Source organism: Ambystoma mexicanum, chromosome 7q (assembly GCF_040938575.1).
Source record: "Ambystoma mexicanum isolate Mex_15411 chromosome 7q, UKY_AmexF1_1, whole genome shotgun sequence".
Taxonomy (NCBI): Eukaryota; Metazoa; Chordata; class Amphibia; order Caudata; family Ambystomatidae; genus Ambystoma; species Ambystoma mexicanum.
Window position 1 is genome coordinate 153,246,508 of NC_090941.1, and position 23,762 is coordinate 153,270,269.

The 23,762-nt window shown below is 47.2% G+C and overlaps 1 protein-coding gene across 13 annotated transcripts in view; it reads left to right on the forward strand.

The window, feature by feature from the left end:
• Window positions 1-23,762, forward strand: part of MBNL2 (muscleblind like splicing regulator 2) — a 914,045-nt gene that overhangs the window by 501,435 nt on the left and 388,848 nt on the right. For all 13 annotated transcript variants that reach the window (XM_069640650.1, XM_069640638.1, XM_069640641.1 and 10 more), the window contains one exon: window positions 18,164-18,328. In XM_069640650.1, coding sequence (XP_069496751.1) covers window positions 18,164-18,328 — 165 coding nt within the window. The remainder of the gene's footprint in view (window positions 1-18,163; window positions 18,329-23,762) is intronic.

Here is a 23,762-nt window from a genome sequence, read left to right on the forward strand (position 1 = left end):
GAGAACCTATCTGAAGCACTATCCTACATCGAATCTTCTATACCCCGCCCTCCGAGGGGGGAGCGACCTGCCCCGAACAATGGACCCCGGCCGGCGGACTAGGAATCGCATATTTTCATGATTTGGCATTCAGTGGCTTTTTGGCCCTTGTGATGGGAGATAAGTCAGCCATCTCCTGTGTGAGGTGGCGCTGGTGGCCGGGGATGGCGGTCATGTGAGGCAACATGGCTACCCCGGGAGTATTCCACAAGTTTGGGATTGGTCACTGTCGAGTTGGGGTAGACGGTGAGGGTGGTGGGTGAGGTGGAATGGGGAAAGTTGGGGACTGTTTTCTTCGAACCCCACGGTTTGTGGTTGGATGGTTACCCAGCTGCATGGGTCTTTGTTTCTGGAAAGTTTTGTTGGAAAATGGTTATAAGTTACGGTTGAAACAAGTGGTCTGGAGAGCAGTAGCATGGCCCATTATGCCTGACTTGACGTCTGAGGGTCTTGGGTTATTATCCTCACAATCGTTTTGCAAGGTTCTGCTCACGCTTTGAGGGTTAAACTTGTTTCATGGAATGTGAGGGGTCTAAATAATCGTTTGAAGGCCAAGAAGGTGGGAAACTACATGGTCAGGCATTGGGCTCAGATTATTATGCTGCAGGAAACCCATACTGTTGGTTCTGATAATGATTTACTGTTGCCTGGCTGGGGCAAGTCCGGGTTCAGTACCAACTACTCATCCCAGTCCAGGGGGGTCACTACGCTCATACACCCGAATCTTGGGCTCCGACTCGAAGGCCATAAACTGGACCCTCAGGGTAGGTATGTTCTGGTCTGGGGCATGATTGCTGGTCAGCAGATATTGTTGGTCAACACATATGGGCCGAACATTGATGACCCTGCCTTTTATACAGATGTATACCAACAGATCGCTGCAATAGATATTCCTAATATAATCTGGGGAGGGGATTTTAATATTGCTATGAACCCGGCACTGGATAGATCCAGCACGATTATTAGAGCGCCAACCAGGGCTGCCCTCACTATGCAAAGTATCCTTTCGCAGCTCTCCCTAGAGGATGCCTGGCGTGTCCTCCACCCGACTACGAGGGGATACACATACTATTCATCGGTTCATGATTCCGAGTCCAGAATCGACTACTGGTTTGTTTCCCCCTCCTTGATCGCAGGAACACAGGCATGTGAAATACTGGCTTGCACGATGTCTGACCATGCCCCTATAACACTGGAGGTCACTTATCATAACTGCCCTAGACCCTCCAGGAGATGGAGGATGCCCGGGGGCTTGCTTAGGGACCCCGGGGTGGTGGAGGCACTGCACACTGAGATTTCTGAGTTCCTCGAGATTAACATCGACTCAGTCGATAAATGCTCCACTGTGTGGGAATCCTTCAAGGTTTGGGTCAGGGGTACGCTACTTTCCAAATCTGTGGGTCTTCTTAAGGGAGTGCGGGCTGAACTAGCCCTGACTGAAGGCAAACTGAAAGTTCTGGAGGACACTTATGCTCGCACCCATGACAAAGCCTTGTTAGCTGACATACAACAACATCTCCAAGAATTTAACAAACTAGCCTCCAGGGAAGTGCAGTTCATTGCTGCACCAATCCGAGCCCGCAGATATGGCGAGGGCAACAAGGCGGGTAGGACACTCTCTAATCTACTCAAACAGGACAGGCACACTAATCAAATTACCAGCATACAGAAACCCAACGGTGCGGTTTTGGTTAACGAGAAAGAAATTAATGCAGAGTTCACTGGGTTCTACGAACAATTGTACAAAAATAGAGACACTAAGTCGGCTACTGAGATAGGGGCATACCTTGCAGCATTGTCGATGCCGAAACTCCAAGAGGAGACCCGCCTGACAATGGACCAACCTATCACTGCAGATGAGATCTCTGAGGCGATTAAAGATTTAACTTCTAATAAAGCTCCAGGGTCGGACGGCCTGGTGCAGAATTCTACAAGGAATACAGCGCTGAGCTTCTTCCATTGTTGCTGCGGGTCTGGGAAGAATCCCTTGAATGTAATATATTGCCTACATCCACGAGAGAGGCGTTGATAACTGTTCTCCCTAAACCTCGCCGCCCTCCACAGGATATTCGCCAAGGTGCTGGCCAACAGGCTTTTGCCGGCGGTTCCGACACTAGTTCACCCGGATCAGAATGGTTTGTCCCTGCTAGATCTACTGCGCTTAACCTGCGTAGGCTATTTGGCATAATGGCCCAGATTGACCCGGGAAGAAACGCTGTGGCCGTCTCATTGGATGCTGAAAAGGCCTTCGATTCTGTGTCCTGGGCCTACTTACTAGCAGTACTTGAGGCATTTGGGATAGGCCCGAACTTCATCAGGTACGTGAAGTTGCTTTACACAAAGCCCGGGGCCCGGGTCCTAACCAAACAGGCAGTTTCAGATATGTTTCTTCTGGGACGGGGCACTAGGCAGGGCTGCCCGTTTTCACCTATACTACTTGCCCTAACAATAGAACCAATGGCAATAGCGGTCAGGCTCCGACATTCCAACAGGGGCATTAACCTAAAGGGGGCGACCCAGCTGATCTCTCTGTACGCGGACGACACACTACTGTATATCCGTGAACCGAATAACAACTTAGAGCCTGTGATGGCGGAAATTCAAGAGTTCACTTCATACTCTGGCTACTCCATAAATGAGGATAAATCGGAGGTCTTCCCTCTCACACCGGCAACCGGCTGCCCTAGCTCATTGGGTGGGCTGAAATGGTCTAGTGAATCCATCAGATACTTGGGAATACTTGTGTCACACGGTAAGGATAGGTTATACGCTGATAACCACAACGCCACATTACAGGCCCTAAAGACCAAGCTTCTATTATGGGACCGCCTTCCGATATCATTACATGGCAGGGTAGCGGTTCTTAAAATGGTAGTCCTACCTTAACTGCTATACCTGTTTGTAAACATACCGATCTGGCCGGGAAGACTCTTCTTCACTAAACTTAAGTCAATGGCTACAGCCTTCCTCTGGCATGGGGAGGAGACTCCCAGAATTGGGTGGGGAAAAATAACTGAACCATACTCGTCGGGCGGCCTGGCGGCCCCGGACTTTGAATTATATTATTATGTGTCCCAGGCCCAGTTCTCTAAGTATTGGTATTCCAGGGATGGCGGCCCGCCGCATGTTGATGTAGAGGAACTCGCCACCGCTCCCACGAATATACAGACCGTAATCTTTGATGCCCACTATAAGGACACGTGTGATTTCAACCCGGTTAGTTGTTCTGTTAAGGCCTGGAGGGCAATATTTGGGAAACTGGGATTGTCGACCGGGTATAACGCGGAGGTCTCTCTCTGGAACTACCCTGGTATCCCTCCGAAACATGATGTTTGTCTGCGATCTGCCTGGGACCTGGGGGACGAGCTGCGCCTGGGAGATATGTTCATTGAGGGGAAATTCGCAACCCTTCAGCCGATAACTGGTGCGCTCGGCAGAGGCCCACTAAGGGTACTGCAGTACTACCGTATGAGATCGGCTTTCCAAAAGCACTGGGCAACCTTCCCTGATGAACCCCCTACACACCCCTGCGTTCAGATGATCACGGCCGGGGACCGCTTGAAGCTGTCCAACCTATATGCCATAGTACAGACACACTCACCAACAGCTAATCTGAGCAGAGATAAATGGGAGAGAGATCTCCAGATCCCTCTAGATGATAAAACTTGGGACAGGTACTGCTCTCTCACCAAGAAGGTTTCCCTAAACGCCGGACTACGAGTGATCCAGTTTAAATCCTTAACAGGTTGCACTACACCCCAGCCAAAATAGCCAAGTTCGCTCCTGATGCCCCGAGTCAATGCCCCAAATGCAAAACAAAGTATGCGGGCTCGTTCCACATGTATTGGAGCTGCCCGGTGGTGACTGAGTTTTGGAGGGAGGTGGCAGATGTACTTGATAATCACACAAATCCCCCCGGTGTTGATTCCACAGAAATACTTATTTGGGGATATAGGAAAGTGCTCCGAAAAGATCAGAAGACTATTTAATGTCACATGTGCAGTGGCCAAAAAATGTATTCTGCAACAATGGAAAAACCCGGCACCACCCACTATGAAACAGTTCCTCCGGGAGCTGGTCTATGTGAATGAGGCTGAAGAACAGTTTGTCCTCACATGCCCCTCTGTAAGCAGACCCAAGGACATTTGGGGCCCCCTCAGAATGTTTCTTTGTGATATGATCCCTGATGATGATGACAGCGATGTTTAGACTCGATACCCCTTGTTGATTCAGGGTATATGTACTGCTACCTCTCTATTTCTGTATCATGTTGATTTTAATTTGTACGACGCTGCTGGTACTGTGTTTGTGTTTCCGAACCACTAATAAAGAGTTTAAAAAAAAAAAAGAAAATGGGCGTCGACACAGGGCGTGCCAGTAATACTATCCCTAGTGTGACGTCCACTCACGCGTCTAGGATCCTCAGATTGTTTTTTTCCGCCATACTGGTCGGAAGCATTTTGCGGAGTCCCCTGGCCTTAGCCATACTTTTGCCAAAATATTGATTAATTTACATCCTTCCCCATCCCAACGTCGAACTTCGACACTCGACGCCGGCTGGAGAAGAAATCGACCGTCGGCTGCTGCACGACGGATTTGGGATTCGGAAGGCCTCTGGCCTCGGCCCTGCAAGTAGGGAGAGTGGGGGGTTGGACATACTCTACACTCTTGGTATATAGGTACACCTTATACATTTCCTACACTTAACAGCCCGCTGCCGCAAGGTGCGTATGGAGGGTACCCCTTTTCAATTCTGCCCCAAGTGCAATCGCAAATACCCTTGGGTCGACAGGCACGTCACGTGCAATCTCTGCTTGCCGAGGGACCACCCCGAAGCGAACTGCAGAGAGTGTAGTAGGTTTAAACCGAAGACACTTAAGGACCGTTCGACGCGTTGGGCCCACCACACCAGGCAGGCGGCCATGGCAGCGGAGGGCGCCTTCAGGGATGGCAGCGACGCCGTGCTTTCGGACGGCGAGGGCATTACGGCGTCGAAAGACAGCCGAGCGCAGGTCCCCGACCTCGGAAGGTCGTCCGAAAGGGTGGCTATGGGGAAGACCCCCGGCGACACAGGCGCTTCACACACCACCCACACTAAACACACGAAGTCCAACCGAGACTCGACGACGTCGAGTTCTCGGAAAGAGGCACAAACAGAACGGTCCGAATCGGTGTCCTCTGGGCGTTCAAGATCGAGATCGCCGCATGACTCCAGGCAATCATCCACTCTTGCCAAGAGTGCCTCGCTCCCTAGGCTAACAGAAGTTCGATCGTCGGAAGACGAAGACGACTTCCATCCCCAGGCCGCACTCCAGGAGTCGGAGCCCGCAGACAAGATCAGCGCGACCCCACGTTTGAAGGACAGGGACTCTATCCTCGACGCCAGGCGTCGAAAACCTCCGGAGCCACAAAGGGACAGGGAAAACACTTTTCCACTCACGGGGAGGGGGGAAAACAGCAGAAGAAGCAGCCTCTGCACTCTTCCACACCTGTGAAACACTCCACTCCTCCTAAACAGGCAGACAAGACCAGGTCTGCTGATATTTCAAAAACCAGCAAATCTACTCAAGATAAATCTCAAAACTTTCTGAGAGTCATTCCCAGTTCCAAAAAATGGTCCAGTGATGACATAGATAGGGTCATGTCAAGCATGTCTTCTTTGGCAGACTTTTACGATAAAAATCCAGACCATTTCCTTTCATATGATCCTAAGGGGCTACACCCTCAGGCTCTAATGATCCTATCCCCCCCGAGTAAGAAGCCCCGGTTTGAGACACCAATGAGGTCTACAGACCCCTTCGAGGTACAACCATACTCACGGCCATACTCACTGTACCAAGGAGAGACTTCCTTTGGTGAGGACCAAGATTTTGGCATGGTAGAAGGGCAAACCGGACGGGCTACTATGGGGACGATGAGGGCCAAGAAGAGGAAGAGGAAGACCCTGAAACCTACAGAGTAGATTCCCCGGTAGAGAAGGAAGCCCCGGTTACCGACTCCCCTGTCGATAACCAACCCCTCCTGAACGAGGTTCTCGCACGTGCAGAAGAACATTTCCATATTGACACCCACGGTGTCCAGGAAGAGAGGAACTTCGCAGAGGAGTTAGTGGGAAAAAGGAGGCCTGTTGCCCAGACCATCCCTATCCTTAAATCCATTCAACGAAGAATAGACCTGTCCCTGGTGAACCCGAACCTCACCAGAGCAGTCAATCCCAGAGTTGAAAAACTTTTCAGGGCGGCACAGTCTGACCCTCTCTATATAAGAGGACATTAGAGCCGTGTCGGGTTGCATTTTGAAAGCAACCTTCGACGCCGCGGACAACGCAGGCAGATTGATAGCAGAAGGTACTGTTATCAAGAGACATGCGTGGTTACGGCAGTCTGGTTTTAAGGCAGAAACACAGGCATCATTGTTGGACAAACCGGTGGAAGCCGATCTGTTGTTTGGTAAGGCGGTCGAAGACGCACTGAAAAATGCCAAGGACGAATACGAGACACTCAAGTCCCTTGGCCAGTTAACCAATAAACCCCCTAACCAGAGAGGGAATAGTAATTTTCGTCGCCCACGCGCCCAAAATTCCCAGAGAGGATCTAACTATTCCCAGGGGCAGGGTACACAGTGGAACAACAACCAACGGTCTACCCAGGGTTACGGCAGAGGTAATAGGAGAGGTCGTGGTAAAGGCAAAGGCAGCCCCAGCAAGGGAGGCGGCACGCCTCCACCAAAGCAGTGATGCTCAGTTCAGGGTCCCTTCTCACGCAACCCCAGTAGGGGGACGCATTTCAAACTTCACCCAGGCTTGGGAAGGGATCACATCAGACAGATGGGTGCTGTCAACAGTATCCACAGGATATTGTATAGAGCTACTGCAGCGTCCCCGGAACCATCCTCCACGACAAAGAGTACACTCCTTAGAACATCAGAAGATTCTCCTCGAGGAGATCGCCATTCTTCTACAAAAGGATGCGATAGAACTCGTCCCGGGACACCAGGTAAACAAGGGTATTTATTCAACTTACTTCCTTGTGCCAAAGAAAGACTTGACAATGCGCCCAGTATTGGACTTACGGCCTGCCAACAAGTATGTCAAGCCCCAAAAATTTCGTATGACCACGCTACAAGAGGTAATCCCCCTCCTAAAAAAGGGGGATTACATGGCAACCTTGGATATGAAAGATGCTTATTTTCATATGTCCATGTTCCCAGCGCACAGAAAGTACTTGCGCTTCAAGGTGGACAGTCGCCATTACCAATTCAAGGTACTGCCCTTCGGGATAGCTTCAGCACCAAGGGTATTCACCAAGGTACTGGCTGTGGCGGCTGCACACCTACGCAGGGAGGCAATCCCAGTGTACCCTTATCTGGACGACTGGCTCATAACGGGGGAAACCCCAGGAATTTGCAGGACAAACATTCAAAGGACTATCGACCTCCTACACGAGTTAGGCTTCTCAATCAACGAGAAGAAGTCAAGCCTGGTGCCAAGCACCTCAAAACAATTCCTAGGAGCAATCCTGGATACCCAGGAGGGGTTGACCTTTCCTTCAGAAGAAAGAATTCGGAATATACTACTGCAAATTCTGCATTATCAGTCCGGTCAACAAATAACGGTACGCAAAGCAATGCGTTTACTGGGCATGATGGCGTCATGCATTTACCTGGTCCCCCACGCACGCCTGCGCATGCGTCCCATGCAGGAATGGTTGGCGAAACAGTGGTCTCAGGCAAGTGGTCAGTGGGACGATCTAGTGGTCATTTCGCCAACACTGGTACAAAGCCTTCATTGGTGGACAAGAGAGAATCTCGCACAGGGAAAAACCCTTTTACGATCCCGAAGTACAGGCAGTAGTCACTACAGATGCATGTCTGACGGGGTGGGGAGCTCACCATCTCCACCACACAGCTCAGGGTCTCTGGTCTCACTCAGTGGCCAATAACCACATCAACCTGCTAGAGCTTCTGGCAGTATTCAGAGCGCTTCAGGCGTTCGAGCCCCATCTACTAAACCTGTCAGTGCAAATCCGGACGGACAGCACTACAGCCATGTTCTACCTGAACAAGCAAGGAGGGACTCGCTCGCCAAATCTGTCCAAGCTTGCCCAGAAAATCTGGATATGGGCACTCAGACGGCACATCTTCCTGTCATCACAACATGTTCCAGGGGAGCTCAATTCCCTAGCGGATGCTCTGAGCAGAGACTCCCTCCCAGAGGAACACGAATGGGTTCTTCACAGAGAGGTCGTAGAAGATCTCTTCTCTCAGTGGGGTTTCCCCACTATAGACTTATTCGCCACAAGCGAAAACAGACAATGCCCAGGATTTGCATCCAGGTTCCCCCAACCAGACTCCCAGGGGAACGCCCTGTGGATGAACTGGTCAGGGATGTTTGCGTACGCTTTTCCACCAACTCCTCATCAGGAAAGTGGTGAACGAGATGAACAGGGAATCGATGACGCTCGTCCTAGTTGCTCCCATGTGGGCAAGACAACCGTGGTTCCCACACCTACGCAGGATGGCGGTGTGCGAGCCCATCAAACTTCCAGCCTGGTATCAAACAGTGCACCAACAACCCAACTCAATGAACCTGGCAGCATGGCTCCTGAGGTCATAGAGTTTGGACACCTCAATTTGCCACAGAGGTGTATGGACATCCTAAAGGAATATAGGAAACCAAACACAAGGCACTGTTACTTTGACAAGTGGAAGAGGTTTGTTATCTGGTGCCAGAGTAGACCAATCAACCCAGTTGATTGCACTCCTTCCACTATTGTTACATACATGCTCCACCTGCTAGATGCAGGATTGGTTTTTAACTCACTGAAAGTACACCTGGCAGCCCTCTCGGCTTACACCACTCTGCCTTTTACGCCAAGGGCCCACTCTACTAGAGGCATTGGGGCCACTCTGGCTTTCATTGCAAATGTACCCCTTGACACCATTTGCAAAGCAGCTACTTGGAGCTCTATTCACACTTTTACTCAGCATTACTGCATTGACACCCATTCCAAGGCAGATACACAAGTGGGACAAGCGGGTCTAAGACACTTATTTGCTCATGACCCTTATCACATCCCACCTCCTTCTTCTGGTACTGCTCGCTAATCTATGCACAGCATGTGATCTAAGCAGATTCCACAAGCCTCAGAAGGGATACATTACTCACCGTAATCGTATTTCTGATGCTTGTATCTGCTTAGATTCACATGCGACCCACCCTTCCTCCCCTCCGAGAGAAGGCGCATGATTGCTTGTAGTCTTACCTTTCTGTCTATCTGCTTGGATTATCTGTACTCACGCTACTCCTCATGCTACCTCATGTCAGAAAAAATACAATCTGAGGATCCTAGACGCGTGAGGGATCTTGGGTACAGTGGACGTCACACTAGGGATAGTATTACTGGCACGCCCTGTGTCGACGCCCATTTTTGAGTTTCGAAAAACAAACTGTAATACTCTGCAGCTTCCACTAGATGTCGGCCTATGCACAGCATGTGAATCTAAGCAGATACAAGCATCAGAAATACGATTACGGTGAGTAATGTATCCCATATATCCCAATTGTGTAGCATACATGTTAATTATCCCTCATGTTACTTTCTCTATTGTGCTCTCCCTCTTGGTTGTTTATTGATTCACCAAGCATATATTGCTCTATCCGTTCTTTTTATCTTATTTTGAAACCTTAGGCGACCCCCTACCAACAAATACCATTATCACATGTCCCTTCTGAATATCTCGGGACTGAATCTAGATTGCCACATGCACCTCTTGCCACGTCGTATAGATGTAATTAGGCGGTAGTTTTACCGTTCTAAGTGTTAAATAACGCTCTATTTAAAGAGCCAACATGTAGTTGGTCATTCCAACTTTCTATCTTTATTCTCTGCGGCCGATATTGTCAAAGCTGCGTTTCATATGCTGATTTGCAGCCTTTCGTCCGTGCTTGCTCTCTGCTGTATGCGGCGACTGCGGTCCACGCTTCGTTTCGTGTCGCAGATACAATGTAACTAGTATGCGACGTCTAACGTTCGTGGAAGTAGAAAGAGGACTGTTTGATCATGAGTGTGACAGTGTGAATGAGTGAAAATGAATGAGCCACAATGTTTTATTAAAACTGTGTTTAATAATTATTTTAGACTTGTTTTTGAATAAAATAAAAAATCTTGGAATCATAAATCAAGTTACAAAAACTTTTGCGTATCCCACCATCCCTTTTTTGTCTCATAGCATATGGGCCAGCTTCCTTAAAAATAATCTGGGCAACAGAGCACAAAGCAAACATCAAGGGAGTTAAATGTCTCCGCCATTGTAAAATAAAATTATGCTCTACATCTTGTCCCCGTTAATGTAATGTAAACCTTGAGAACATCCGCAAAAATCCAGCAAATTGAAGCGAGGACACGGCACTTGGAAATGGTTGGAAAGGCAAGCCCAGTGCAATATTGGCACCCAATAAACTGCTATTTCTTTCAAATGCGTTTTTAGAACTGGTTTCACACTGAATCTTGGGACATACGTAAACGCTGTGTCTTCCACGGTTTGAAAAATTTCCTGATTTTATGTTTAGAACCACTCAACAGAATGATTCGGACAGCTACATCATTGCATGATCTCAAAATGGAAACAGCCTGACTTCCCTGCTTTGTACAGCACTCATGTGCTAGGCCAGTGAGTTTTGTGCCATAGAAGAACCCGTACATAAACTGCACAGATTTGTTGAACTCAATTGCTTTAACCAACAGAGCTGATCTACATGAACCCAGATTTATTGGGTATGGATTTGAAGACGATTGACCAATAATTCGGTAGACTATAAAATGCCTTCTTTATGAATGTAATGCTGTTCCCCCTTAACCTGCCATTAAGTAGATGTATGTTTCTATCTCTCTAAGCCCCCTCACCCAATAGACCTATGGTGAGAGATGCAGTGTTTTATGTCCTAATGAAATATTCAGTAAACATGAATTATGAAATGTGTTAATGTAAAAGTCTCTAATCCATGTTATTCAGCCAATCATTCTTAAGTGGCGAAGACGAATGCTTGATGCAAATTGTTCTTGCATGCCATAGAAAAGGCAAAGAAGCAGTGCGTTTCCTTTTAGTGGTAGACGACTAGTGCCTGCAAATAGATTTGTAATTTAACAGTGATGGTTACATGAGTGGGTGATCTGGTAGACTGGCCCTCACTGATCATATGAGCTGTCTTCAACCCGTGCTCTTGTTTATATTTGTGCTTACACTGGATCAATGCCAAGGATGGTCAGCGCAGTATTGGAGTTTTCATGTTGCAAGACAATTGTTGCAGAATAAACTCATGCTTTTTTATCGAACAAGAGTTATGTCATATGGTGTCCAAATATTGAGTCTGTGCCGGGTGTGCTTTACGATTTCCTTAATCTGCAGCATGCCCTTGTTCAGCTCGGTTGCTCCTCCATCCATGATTTGTATCGGTTAACGAAATAAAAAAACAAAATCTGTCTTTTTATTTTTTTATTTAACTATCCGGCTTGTAGGACTAAAGATAATTCATGCGTTCTGTCCCTTCTACCAAAAATTGAACGCTAAAATGTTCTCATATTAAACTAAAGTTAGTCTCTGAATGTTCTGAGTTTTTGTAACGCTCATGATCAAACAATTTGCAACAGTTAAGATTAATTAAATCAATATTTCCTGTTGTCTGATTCAAAACTTTTTTAAAGGCCACTAATGTGAATTTTTGTAGTGGGGTGTAAAATGAAGCTTCTTTAGCCAAATGTATTTACTACTTTTTATGCAAGTGGTTTGATTTTCACTGTTAAAGATCATCAAATAGTTTCAACCATTATCACTTGTTCGTTAACATGTTGCACCGTACAATGCTGTTTTTTTCTTTTGTTGAAAGTTACTTTTTTGTTCAGGTAGGCATTGTTTTTCAGGGACTGCTCCACCTCAAGCATTTTGGGGACACTTGGGATCTTGTATAACGAGGGATGGATGGATGGATGGATGGATGGATGGATGGATGGATGGATGGATGGATGGATGGATGGATGGCAGTGTATAGCATGGCTTCCCTGATTTTGTTTTCATCTTCCTTTCCCGTCTCGCCCCCCCCACCCCCCTCCCTACTTTTTCACTCTTGCTGCTCTTAGGAGACTTGGTATACATGTAGCACATATTCTAACTGAGGGAGTGTTATGGAGTTAGTTGGGGGTGCATGATATCTTAAAAGGCTTTTTTACTGTTCCAGCTTTCCACTCTAGGGGGCTCTCATATTGCTGAGGCATGCCTGGGGTCACGTATGGACCTCCCACCCCAACCCCCGACCCTCCATCCCCACCTGAAGTAGTCAAACTGCTCTTTTTCCGCTTTCCTCATCAGACCAGTGAGGAGAGAAAAGGCGGGTACACATTTTAGATCGTTTTAAGGTAGAAAAGACTCCAGTGCGATGGTATTTGTGATAGTTTGAGGGTGCGTGGAGTTACTTCTCGTTAATCAGCGAAGGAGTGTATATCGTCAAAGGACAATTCTCTGGTATCTCTAATGGTGGGCAGTATCCTGTGAGGGCTGTTTCAAAGTACTGAGCAGTTAGTACTAATCCTAGTCTGTGGCTGAATGATGGTCTCGATTTGCCCAAGCGATTCCTGCAGCGTGGAGGCATATTTGCCAGGGTTTTGTTTTGATTCTCTCAAGACAAAATTCCAGAATAATTATTCTAGGACAGTCGAACACAACTGCTAGGAATGACAGATTCAAGAGTTTGTATAAAAGTAGATCATGATGGGAAACCAGAGTGAGCAGAAAGGGGAGGGAGGTCTGTTCTTCAGTATGCAGTAATTCGGTGGCCTGGTTCATCATGGAGGACCCGAGTGGTTGAGTGAGGAGTGTACGGCTCACTGGGACTCCCTGTAATAATTTGGAAATTAGTAATGTGGAAATTTCCCACAAAAAGAATCTGCAAGACCTTACGTTGCTTTAACTTGTAGAATGAGTCCCACATTTAGTGGCTGGTAATTGGAAATGTGTCCTATTTCAAATGGTTACATTAGAGAACAGATATTATAGCTATATAATACTGGTAGGGATGTAGGTGCTGACGTAAAAAGTTATTACAAACAGTGCAAGGACATTATTGTAGAATTGAAGTCTGCATACCCTTAGTATGCTTTCAAAACCTAGCCGGCATGAAGAACATGCAAGGTTATGTCGTAATTATGAAAGAAAGCACCCACTTGGTTGTCTGTATCACACTGAAGATATTTGCCCAGTGGGGAAGGTGCATCCGCTTGAAACCAGGTCAAATGAAGTCTCCTGTGGTAGTGTTATGGTAATCCAGTGATCCTCCGAATCCTGTCCCGATCATCTCATGGTTAGTTTGGTAACCATTCGGTCACCATTTGAAGAGGGATTTACTCCTCTACTGTTCTTGACTGTTTTGCCAACCATCTGGAGAGTCTGCTGTTACTGCTACAACTGTCCATCTACTATCCCCTTCCGGACACCTACGTTACCACGGCAGCCTGCACCCCGCCTGAATGGCTACTCTCACCCCTGACTGTATGGCCACCATCAGAAATGACTGTTCAAACCTGTGTATCTGTAACTGGTGAACTCTCCATGGTAACTAGCGTTGCCATTCCTCCCTACTCTGGAGCGTGGAGCTGAATGTTTTTGAATGCTTAAACCTTCATAATCGTTATCAGCAAACATTCTCGCTGACATTGCTGTTAGTATTGAGACAATTCGTCAATTGACTAGCTGAGTGCCTAATGAATCTCCAAATGTGCATGCCTGCAATCGGCCAACATTATTATTATTGTTAGAATTTGCCTCATCTACTTACCTGACGCTTTTACTGGAATCTCCAATTAACGATTTAGACCTGCACATTTTCACCTCTCATCTCTGCAGCGAGTATTGTCATGCGAACCTAATCGCCTACTCGTATTCCTGACACTGTTGCAACTAACACTGTGATCTTGCAAGCATCTGTACTGAGAGCAAGGCTGACCTAAGCACCAATGCCCACCTGTCCCGTGTAGCTGAATGTTGCACTGTTCGCCTGCACTCGCTATCTACTCTGTCGACATCGGACACAGACCAATAGACCTGGTTGCATGTTTTTCTACTTGGCACTGTCCCGTCTCCTTCATTAAACATCATAACTACTGAGACTACTCTCATGGCGTACCATCTCTTAGACACCTATTTACCAGAACAGCTCATGGACGCCTTTAGCTTAGAGGTCCAGCCTTGCGCAGAAGGCTCGTTCATCTACATTGGGAACGGCCTAGCCAGCCTTTGATGTGCTTGTCACTACCCCCTCCCTACCCCCTCCCATGCCCTACTCCCTTCCTCCATAAATCTCCATCTTTTCCGGTACTAGTGTTCACAGCCAATATTACCCTTCCTACTCTGAATAAAGAGCCTGTATCCCTACTGGCATAGCCTACTACCCTGCTCCATGCCCACTGGACGGACCTACAATGAAATACAGACTATCCTCTCTCACGAACTATAAACTCTTCTACACCACACTGCCACCTGCCCACCCGCCTACGACCCATGCCCTACTGAAACTCTTGGCACATGACATAGCTGTCACTGTGCCAACATACCCTTCAAGTCCCCTAAACGGACCTATAAGAAGACGTAGACTGTGCTCTCGGATCAACCAGCGCTACACCCAACATCACAGTAAGGCCCAATCGCCCACCAGCCTTAACACACAGAAACAGAAGTCTTCTGACTCCCCAAACTCGGTCAATACTATGCCAGAAAAATTACAATTTAACCACCTCCAAAAGGCCGACCCCTCCAACTCCTACAATACAAACACCACCTACATTGGATAACCAACTTAAATGCCCTATGATTACAAACTCACTTGCTAAAGAAACAGCCAACCATAATGAGCTCCTATACTTAAAAAGGCGCCCTCATTAATGCTAGATCAATCACAACCCATGCTTTGGACATAGCTGACGTCATCAAAACCAATAATTTAGACTTTATTGAAGTCACAGAAACTTGGCTCGACACAGCCTCCGGCCCAGGTCTATCTTTAGCTATCCCTAAGAACCACTGAAGGAGGCAGCGTGGCCCTAATAGCCAAAACGTCCTTCACATAAGAACTTTAGCTGAACTTCCATTCACTTCCGGTGAAGTTATTACCGTAAAAATATCAATCACACATACATGCACTCTCACCCTTCACATTGTCTATAGGCCTCCAGGCCCCATAGCCTCTTCTGGAGAAGATATCACTGATCTTCTAGCTCACAACATGAAACCTGTCATGATGCCTACCTCCAAGGAGCCAGGTCCGACCCAGCAACCCCAGAGGCAGGCATCATTTCCCCCAGGGGAGTGCCAGCGGGCCCAAGCTGGGGCCCTTTGGACTCAGTCCTGGCGCCTTAGGCGCCAGGCTCATGTTGGACCTCTGTCCTGGCGCCTTAGGCGCCAGGCTCATAAAGCTAGACATGTGTTCAAGTGTTTTAATGTGCACTTACCTGATGCAGACCATGCTGCCACATCCAGGCCCTCTTGAGGCCTGAATAGGAACTACTTTACCCGTGGGACTACTTTCCACCCGGGTGTGGTCGGGGAAGGATACATACCTGATCGGAGGAAGGATACACACTTGGAACTTCATCCAAAGCTATTTAAACCACACCCGATCAGCAACTCGCGCTTCGCGTTGTTCTGCTCCTCGCAGCTGGACGCTCACCGTGTCAGCTCCTGCATCTGGACTTCAGCCACGCCTGTCAGCATCCTGGGTCACCTGCAAAGGGAGACAAGAGACCTACCAGCTAATCTGCACCACGGAGACATCACCGACGATCCTGAAAGGGAAGACATCATTTTTAAAAGCATTTCGTTACGATCGCTGCAGCGCTGCATTTCACTCACCTTTCCTGGGTTCCTCCATCTTCAGCAGCGATCATCCGGATACACAGCCACTTCCCAGAGCCTAGAGAAAAAGACAAGAATAAGAGGTGAGAGAAGGAAGGGAATAGTAAAAGCTCAGTTTCCTTCTAAGACTTACCTGTTGGGTCATTCCCATTTCATTTCGGGTCTTGCTGCTTCCAAGCAGGACCCCGGCCCCTATGGGGAAAAAAGACAGACATTAGATGAGCGAATGCAAAAACATTACCTGAGCGCTCATCTAGGACTTACCAGATCTTTACTGGAACTGCACGTTTCACTTCGGGTCGGCGCCATATCTCCGGAATTCCGAACCCCGGCCCCTATGGGGAAAAGACATCAACATCAGCGCTTTGTTGCAAGAAGTCTCCAAAGGAATCTTCATTCATCACCTGAAAAAAGACAATGAACATTATTATTTAAAGCTTGAACTTTTGAACTTGCAACAGAACTTTTACAGCGCCTTACCAGTATAATCAAGCTTACCTGAACTCCCATCCAGCCTCAATCCAGGGTTCAACGCGCCCCTGCGTCAGAAGCAGGATGGAGAGCTCGTCCTTTCAGACCCTAAGGTGAGACTTCACGGGGAATCGTGGAAGGGTATCGTGGAGGGTTGGAAGAGAGTGGGAGGCTTGAGCATAACTCAGTCAGTAGGTAATACTCCCTTTTCACGCACAGGGGAATATTCCTGCGAGCCGGAGAAGCCAGAGTAGAGGGCCCTTCCTGTCCATCTTCAGAGTCCTGCGCTTCACCATTGAAGAAGCATCAGCACTCGAAGCCAGACCTGCGCCTCCGTGGGAATCAGGTGAGCGTTACAAAACCTCCCTCTAAATCCATCATCCTAGGGGACTTCAACCTTGGCTTGAATGATCCTCTCGACTCCCATGCAGGTCTCCTGGCCAACTCTATGAAAGCTCAAGGTTCTCACACATAATTTGCTCCCCTACCCATGAAAAGGGACGCATCCTTGATTGGATCGCTGACTCCAACTGTGTCTCCACCACCCTATCTAAAAGTTTTGATTGAAGCCGTTGAGAAAGTAGCCCCTCAAAGTTAAAATTGAACAAAAAAAAAATCAAACATCGACCCGACCATGCCCACCATACCTCCTGCTACAGATTTATACAAAGCATCACCACAGTTTAATTTCTATTAAAAATGCTCGATCGTGCAGCCTATATGCAGATCCAAAAATTCTCCTGAAACTCAATGTTCTAGGGCTGAGACAATCTGGGTTCAGACCTGGTCATGGAACTGAAACTGCGCTCTTGGATTTAAAAACACAAATGGACCAATTCAAGGACAAAGGAGACCTGTGCAGCCTCCTTTTACCAGATCTGTCCGCAGCCTTCGACTTGGTCAATCACAGAATCCTATGCCAACACCTTGAAACAGCCGTCCATTTCTCCCCTGAAGCAATTAAATGGATTGAATCCTTTCTCTTGAACCGCTCCATCTGAGGCCAGGGCCCCCAGTCCTAGTGACATGCGGCATACCACAAGGCTCCTGCGTGTCCCCTACCTTGTATAATGCCTTCACAAAGCTTTTATTTGACAAACTGGACTAAATGGGTATCACATATACAAACTATGCGGATGACACTCAAATACTTATACCAATCACAGGATGTTATGACACCGATAGAAAAAATCTCAACAATCTACCTCGTAATCCATTTTTGGATGGCGCAAAATTAATTATGCCTAATCGGTAATAAAGCCAATTTAAACCTCTCTCAACAATACAAATCTCAATATCGATGGCAATACCATCACTGTCGCAAATTAAATAAAAAGCCTATGTTGAATCATGCTGCAAAATTGTGTAGAAAGTATGCACATTGTGAATTGAGACTAATGGCCAAACCAATTAAAATGCTTTATTGAATCAAGACAAATAATATTCACCAAATCTCATTCTTTTCGTACAAAAAATGATGAAATCTTCGAAAGAACCACTGGTAGGAACATCCCGCTCTGTGTATTAATCTATCCCCAGTTCCTACCATTGTAAGGGACATTCCTCCTGTATCCCGTTGTGAGTAAAACCAGCATGCTGGTTGGGCATCACCTTTGTGGGAGTTAGGACCTCGCTTGAGCAATGGCAAGTTTTGAGCTGAATTCCGAACTTCTAGGCCACATAGCTTTACGCTTTTGTTGCATGCTAGCAGTATTTACATTTTTATGAACCGAAAAATAAATTTACTTTTTTTCAGGGTCGTTGTTCAAGAGAGAACTGCAAATACCTTCATCCGCCAACACATTTAAAAACTCAGCTAGAAATTAATGGCAGAAACAATTTAATCCAGCAAAAGACTGCTGCAGCAATGATTGCCCAACAGATGCAATTCATGTTTCCAGGGGCACCGCTTCAACAAATGGTAAGTGTACTGCTTCATATAATGCAATAGGTAGTTGAAAGCCCTTTTTTAAAAGCAGCAGTGATCTAGAAGTGGTTATGTGGCCATTTTCATGATTGAAAGCATAAGGGTGTCTGAATATTTGTATTATGTCTTTGTGTCTGCCTAATGTAAGATACTTACACAGCTGACTCTTCACTGTAGAGCAGTAGGGACAATATTTGGTGCATTTACATGCTCCTGAGGCATTAGTCTGTTTGTTTTTTTAAAAAAATGTTTTTATTTGACCCATGTTATAGGTAATGTATATTGTCTATTCTACAATGTCAAACCTGATGTCTTTTCACCGTTGGGTTCTTTTTTTCTATTCATGTTTTTTCTATAGCTCCAACATGCTTGACCGGAAATGTTATCTTTTCCATTTAGGGCAGGGGTTTTCAACCTTGGACTCTCCAGAAATATTGGATTAAATCTCCCATCAGCCCTAGTCAGCTTAGTCGAGAGTTGGGCTGCGTCCAACACCTCAGGAGAGCTACAAGTTAAAAAACAATGCTTTAAGGTGTTACTACTTTTTAGCCTTCCTCTTAGGCAACCTGCTCTGCTAAAGAGCATATAACTGTCTTGGGAAGAACGCCCATCCAAATGATGGCTTAAGATTTGTTAGACCTCCATACAATCCAGTCATGAAGTGGCACAACATTAGGACAGGTTACACAATTTGCACTAGCCTTTTTCTAGTGATATTTGACAATTGAGTAAGAAATGGTTTGTTGTATATATGTATAGAATTGAGGTGGCAAGTGGCTTTTTTTATGGCTGGCTAGTAGCTTGCAAATTGAATTTTTGCCCCATGATTAGGAGGCGTAGGGGCCGGGGAGGCAAGGCAGTAAACTTAGGCTTTGGCTGCGGATTGTCCCGTGTGATTTGTTGGGGGGCATGCTGGATGGTGGTCATTCTCTCATGTTAGTAGTTGGACTATGGATGCTAATCTCAAACTACAAAGATGGACACTTTCTTTTGCATGTCGCACTTGTGTTTTATTTTGAGGTATAAACCGAACAGTAGCTGTGTTTGTGGGTGGTCAGTCAAAAGGCCGAAAACATAATACCGAATGACAAAAATCTCGAAAAGAATATTGAATTATTTATTTGTGTTTTTGGGGTCAGGTAAGTAAAAAAAAAGGGTTAAAATTAAAAAAAGGGGGGGGTTGGGGGGAACCCCCCCATTTCGAAAAAAAAAACGTCATAAAAAAAATTAGATATTTTATTTTTTCGGCCTTTTTTTGGAGATTTTTTTTTTCGAGATTTTGGAATTCGGTATTATCACTATAAACCGTGTTTGTGGTACAGCAACCCCTCACAAAACATACGTAGCAGGGCACAACTAGAAGCTAACGATGGGCACTAAGGATGAGCCAGGCTGAAAAATCTGCACTCCCTATAGCCATTCAAGAGTAAAATGTCACTGTTGGCGAGCATTTGGATTTATGCTTTCCTGGCTGTCTCATACCTTGCAATTTAAATCTTTACTCCTGGGTGAGCTATTGCTCCCTTCACTCTCCTATGGCAACAGTGATTAACAGAGACAAGGAGGGAGTCCCATTACAGTGTAACCAAGCACAGCTTTGCCCGCTATACTCCCCAGTTAATTGGATTGTTATTCTGACTCCTTTGCTACAACATGAATTCCCAGGAAGCGTTGCTTAACTACCTGGGGGGACACTTTGCACAATGTAAAGCAAATCTTTGCAAAATTGAGGATCCAGCACTTGTCCATCCAGATACTCATGAGATCTGATTAGGCTTCAGTTGCTCCCTTTCTTAGTGTGGTTCTACAGATAGTTTTTTCAGGAACTCCCTCAAACCGAGTTGTGAATGTAAAAACGTTCACTTATACATTTGTGAACTCCTTCCTCCCATAGGTTCTCTCGCCTGGAAGATCAACAAAAATTGAGACTCTTGCACAGAATGACAGTCATGTAGATATATTTATTGGCATCAAAACTAAACACTCGAGTGGAGTGAGAGCTAGGGCTCTCTGCTTTTACTTACAATGGTCTATGCTTAAATACTATTTCAGCTGCGCTAGCACAGCACGAAAATAACACGGGGTCCTTGAAATGTAACTTCACTGACAGGGTGAACAGAATGTTTTGCTGAGTAAATTATAGAGAAATACAAATAGACATGCAAGGGAGCCTTGATATGTGTTTTTCTCTATCCTGAACCTTAGCATAGGGTGAAAAAGATCAAAACCTGCTCGCTTCTCTTCAGCCCTGAAACCTCTCCACTGGCTCCCGGTCGGTGCAAGGATCGAGTTCAAGACCCTCTGCATCGTCCACATGGCTTTCTAGGGCCGAGGCCAGCACTACATCCAACTCTCTTCCAAAACGCCTTGCTTCTCAATCCCTTCACTCAGCCACCTCAAACTATCTGAGAGTCAGACCCTTCTCCAGCCAGAGGGTGGGGGGGGGCAGATATCTCTACTCTGCAGGGGCCTCCCTCTGGAATGGCCTCCCTGCCCCTCTCAAACTTGAGCCGGACCACCTGAAGTTCCGGAAGTAGCTCAAGACTTTCCTTTTCGCCTCTTCTTGCTCTCTTCCTTGTTGACTTACCTGTCTGCTGCACTGACTGGTTGCCTGGCTACTCAGTCTCACTGGGTACCAGGCTCCTCCATGACCAGTCGCCCCTGCACTGTCTCTGGCCTTACCGTGCACTTAAGGGTTGTAACTGCAACCCTACAGCCCCTAGACTCCTAGCACTTGCCTAGAGCCGCGCTGCCCTTGCTGCACATACTCTGAGCAATGCTGCCCTGATTGTACTCTTCTCTCCCCCCCCCAAACCTCCTCCTTCACTCTCCCTGGCACTTCCTTTTCTCCCTTGCACCTTGCGTTATCGCACTTGCACGCGCTGAATGACACAAGGCCTAGTAAGATAGTTTTGTTCTCCATCTGTCTTCCCTCCTTTGTCGCGCCTAGAAACACTTGTGGACAAATACATCTACCAATCTCAAATGAATCCTCCCATGTTTCATTGAATTGTATTGAATTTATAGAGCGCCCTTCACCAATAAAAAGTATCCAAAAACAGTACAATTTATTATGATAAAAATGTAGCCTAGAGAAAAGTAACATCAGAAGGGAGAGAAGGCCGAGAATTTAAGCGACAAGAGAAGATAAAAGGTAGGTTTTGAGATTTCTTTGAAAAATACAAAGAGATTAGGTGGAACAAAGTGAGGGGATGAGTGTTGCAGTGTTCAAATGTTAAAAAAAAAAAAAGCATAGCAACAAGAACAGGCAATGGAAGAAATATGAAGAGAAAAAGAGAACGAAAGATCAAAGTGGATGCCCAGGTTGCACGTAGATAGTGAAAAGGGGGAAAAAAGATGGGGAAAGGAGAGTGAGAGAGAGAGAAAGAGGGCAGAGGTGGGAGAAATAGAGGCAGGAACGAACACAATCTCTTTCGAATGGATTGTGTCCTCCAGCGTATTCCACATCTTTGACATGTAATGCCCACAGCTGTGTAGTTCGGAAACTTTTTCGGCAGAGGGCGTCCTGTGTCGATGACCTCGGGTCGATGTCCCTCGAAGGTCTTCGTCGAGGGCGACGTCACCAGATGTTATAAATAGGACACACGGCGCCCATAGCCTCAGTTCTGTTTTTTTCACAAACTGGTTTGCTTCAGAGACTCGGCGTGCCTCGTGTTTTACCTTGTGAAGATGTCTTCTTCTTCGACCCCTCCGACTCCACGGTCTGGCTTCAAGACTTGCCGGGACTGCCAGTATAAAATGTTTGTGGTGCTTGGGCGAGAGTCATGACACCGACGACTGTTCTAAATGCCAGTCGCTGACTGCTAAGGCCTTGCGGGAGCGTAAGAGAAAGCTTCAGGTAGGTAGGGGTGCTAAACCCAGTAAGTCCAAACTTACTTCCAAGTCCAAGGGTATGTCCACCGACGATTCGAGGGGCGACTCTCCGTGTCAGAAGTATTCTCAGGGGTCTCGGTCCCGGAGTGGTTCCCGCCATTCCTCCTCATCTCGCCATTCAAGGAAGCGCCGTCACCGGTCGCCTTCCCCGTCGTCGTCGTCCTCCTCGGATGGTACCTCGAGGAAAGTGGTTTACCCAACGAAGTTCTTGACACTGGAGGAATGGGCTGCCTTTAGGGAGCAGATGTTGGCGTTTTTCAATCGCAGGGCACAGTTCCATCCACGCCTTCTCACGAAGCCGGCAAGGAACGGTCTTGAAGCGTGGCTTGCACGCCTTCGGGCCCGGGTCCTCGGCGGGATCCTCATCGGGAACCTTCAAGGTCCCGTTCGGACAAGGCTTAGGATGGTCGCAAGAGACGTGCTTCCAGGTCTCAGTCCTCGTCCCCGACGAGACTGCCGAATCCTGCTAAGGGTTCGAAGTCGGCGTCGGATACGGATGTCGAAGCAGTGCCTTTGTATCGGCCCTCGGCGCCCTTGTCAACGCCGAAGCCATTGGCCCTCTCAATGACTTCAGAGATTTTTTGGCCAAAATGTAGTGTCAGAGATCCCTGATGTTGTGGATTCTCCTAGGAAGGCTACTTCCAAGTCTGTGAGGCCGGTGGTGGACTCCAGACACTTTTCTGTCCCGAGGCAGGGTTTTTACCTCCCTCTGGATGATATTTATGAGGAGGAGGAAAGGTCAGACTTTGATGTGGACCGTATTGAGCCTGCTGAGGCTCCTGTCTTTTCTGGAGACAGTCATTTGGAAAAGTTGAGGCAAACTCTTCATGATGCCAGTGGTTTGGACACTTCTCCGGAAGTGGAATTTGGCAGGCCTGAGCCTGGTATGCCAACAAGAGTTGTCCCCCTTCCCATTAAAAGATTTGAAGTAGATCCTGGGGCTCATGCAGAGTCGTCCTACAGGAGACTCGTGGCTAGGGTCACGGAGTATCTGGGCTGATCCAGTCCTCCGGAAGCTGAAGCTTTTGTGCAAGATGATCTAACTGACATTTTAGATCAAGCTCCGTCCTCTGACCCGGTGTTACCTTTTCATCTCACTTTACAGAAAAGGGTGGCGGCTGCTTGGCAGACACCGGAATCTCTTCCGGCTGTTAACAATTTGTTAACCAAAAAATACTGCCCTTCCGATAGCGACCCAAGCTACTTATCTTCTCACCCCACTCCCGAGAGTTTGGTGATTCAGGCGGCTACGGCCACCTCGAGGCAGGCGGCATACCCTACCATCCCTCCGGATAGGGACAATAAATGCTTCGACGGTTGGGAAAGCAAGGTGTTTTCTGCGGGGAGTATGGCGTTGATATCAGCCAACTCCACTTGTGCCTTGGCAAGATTTTCACACACTCTGGAATTGTTTCTCTTGCGGTTGAGCATATTCCCGAAGGGGAGGAAAGGGATGGTTTCCTTGCTCTCGTGCAAGATGGCAAGCATGCCATATGTCAATCCCTTCAGTCTGGTTTGGACACGGCCGACAGTG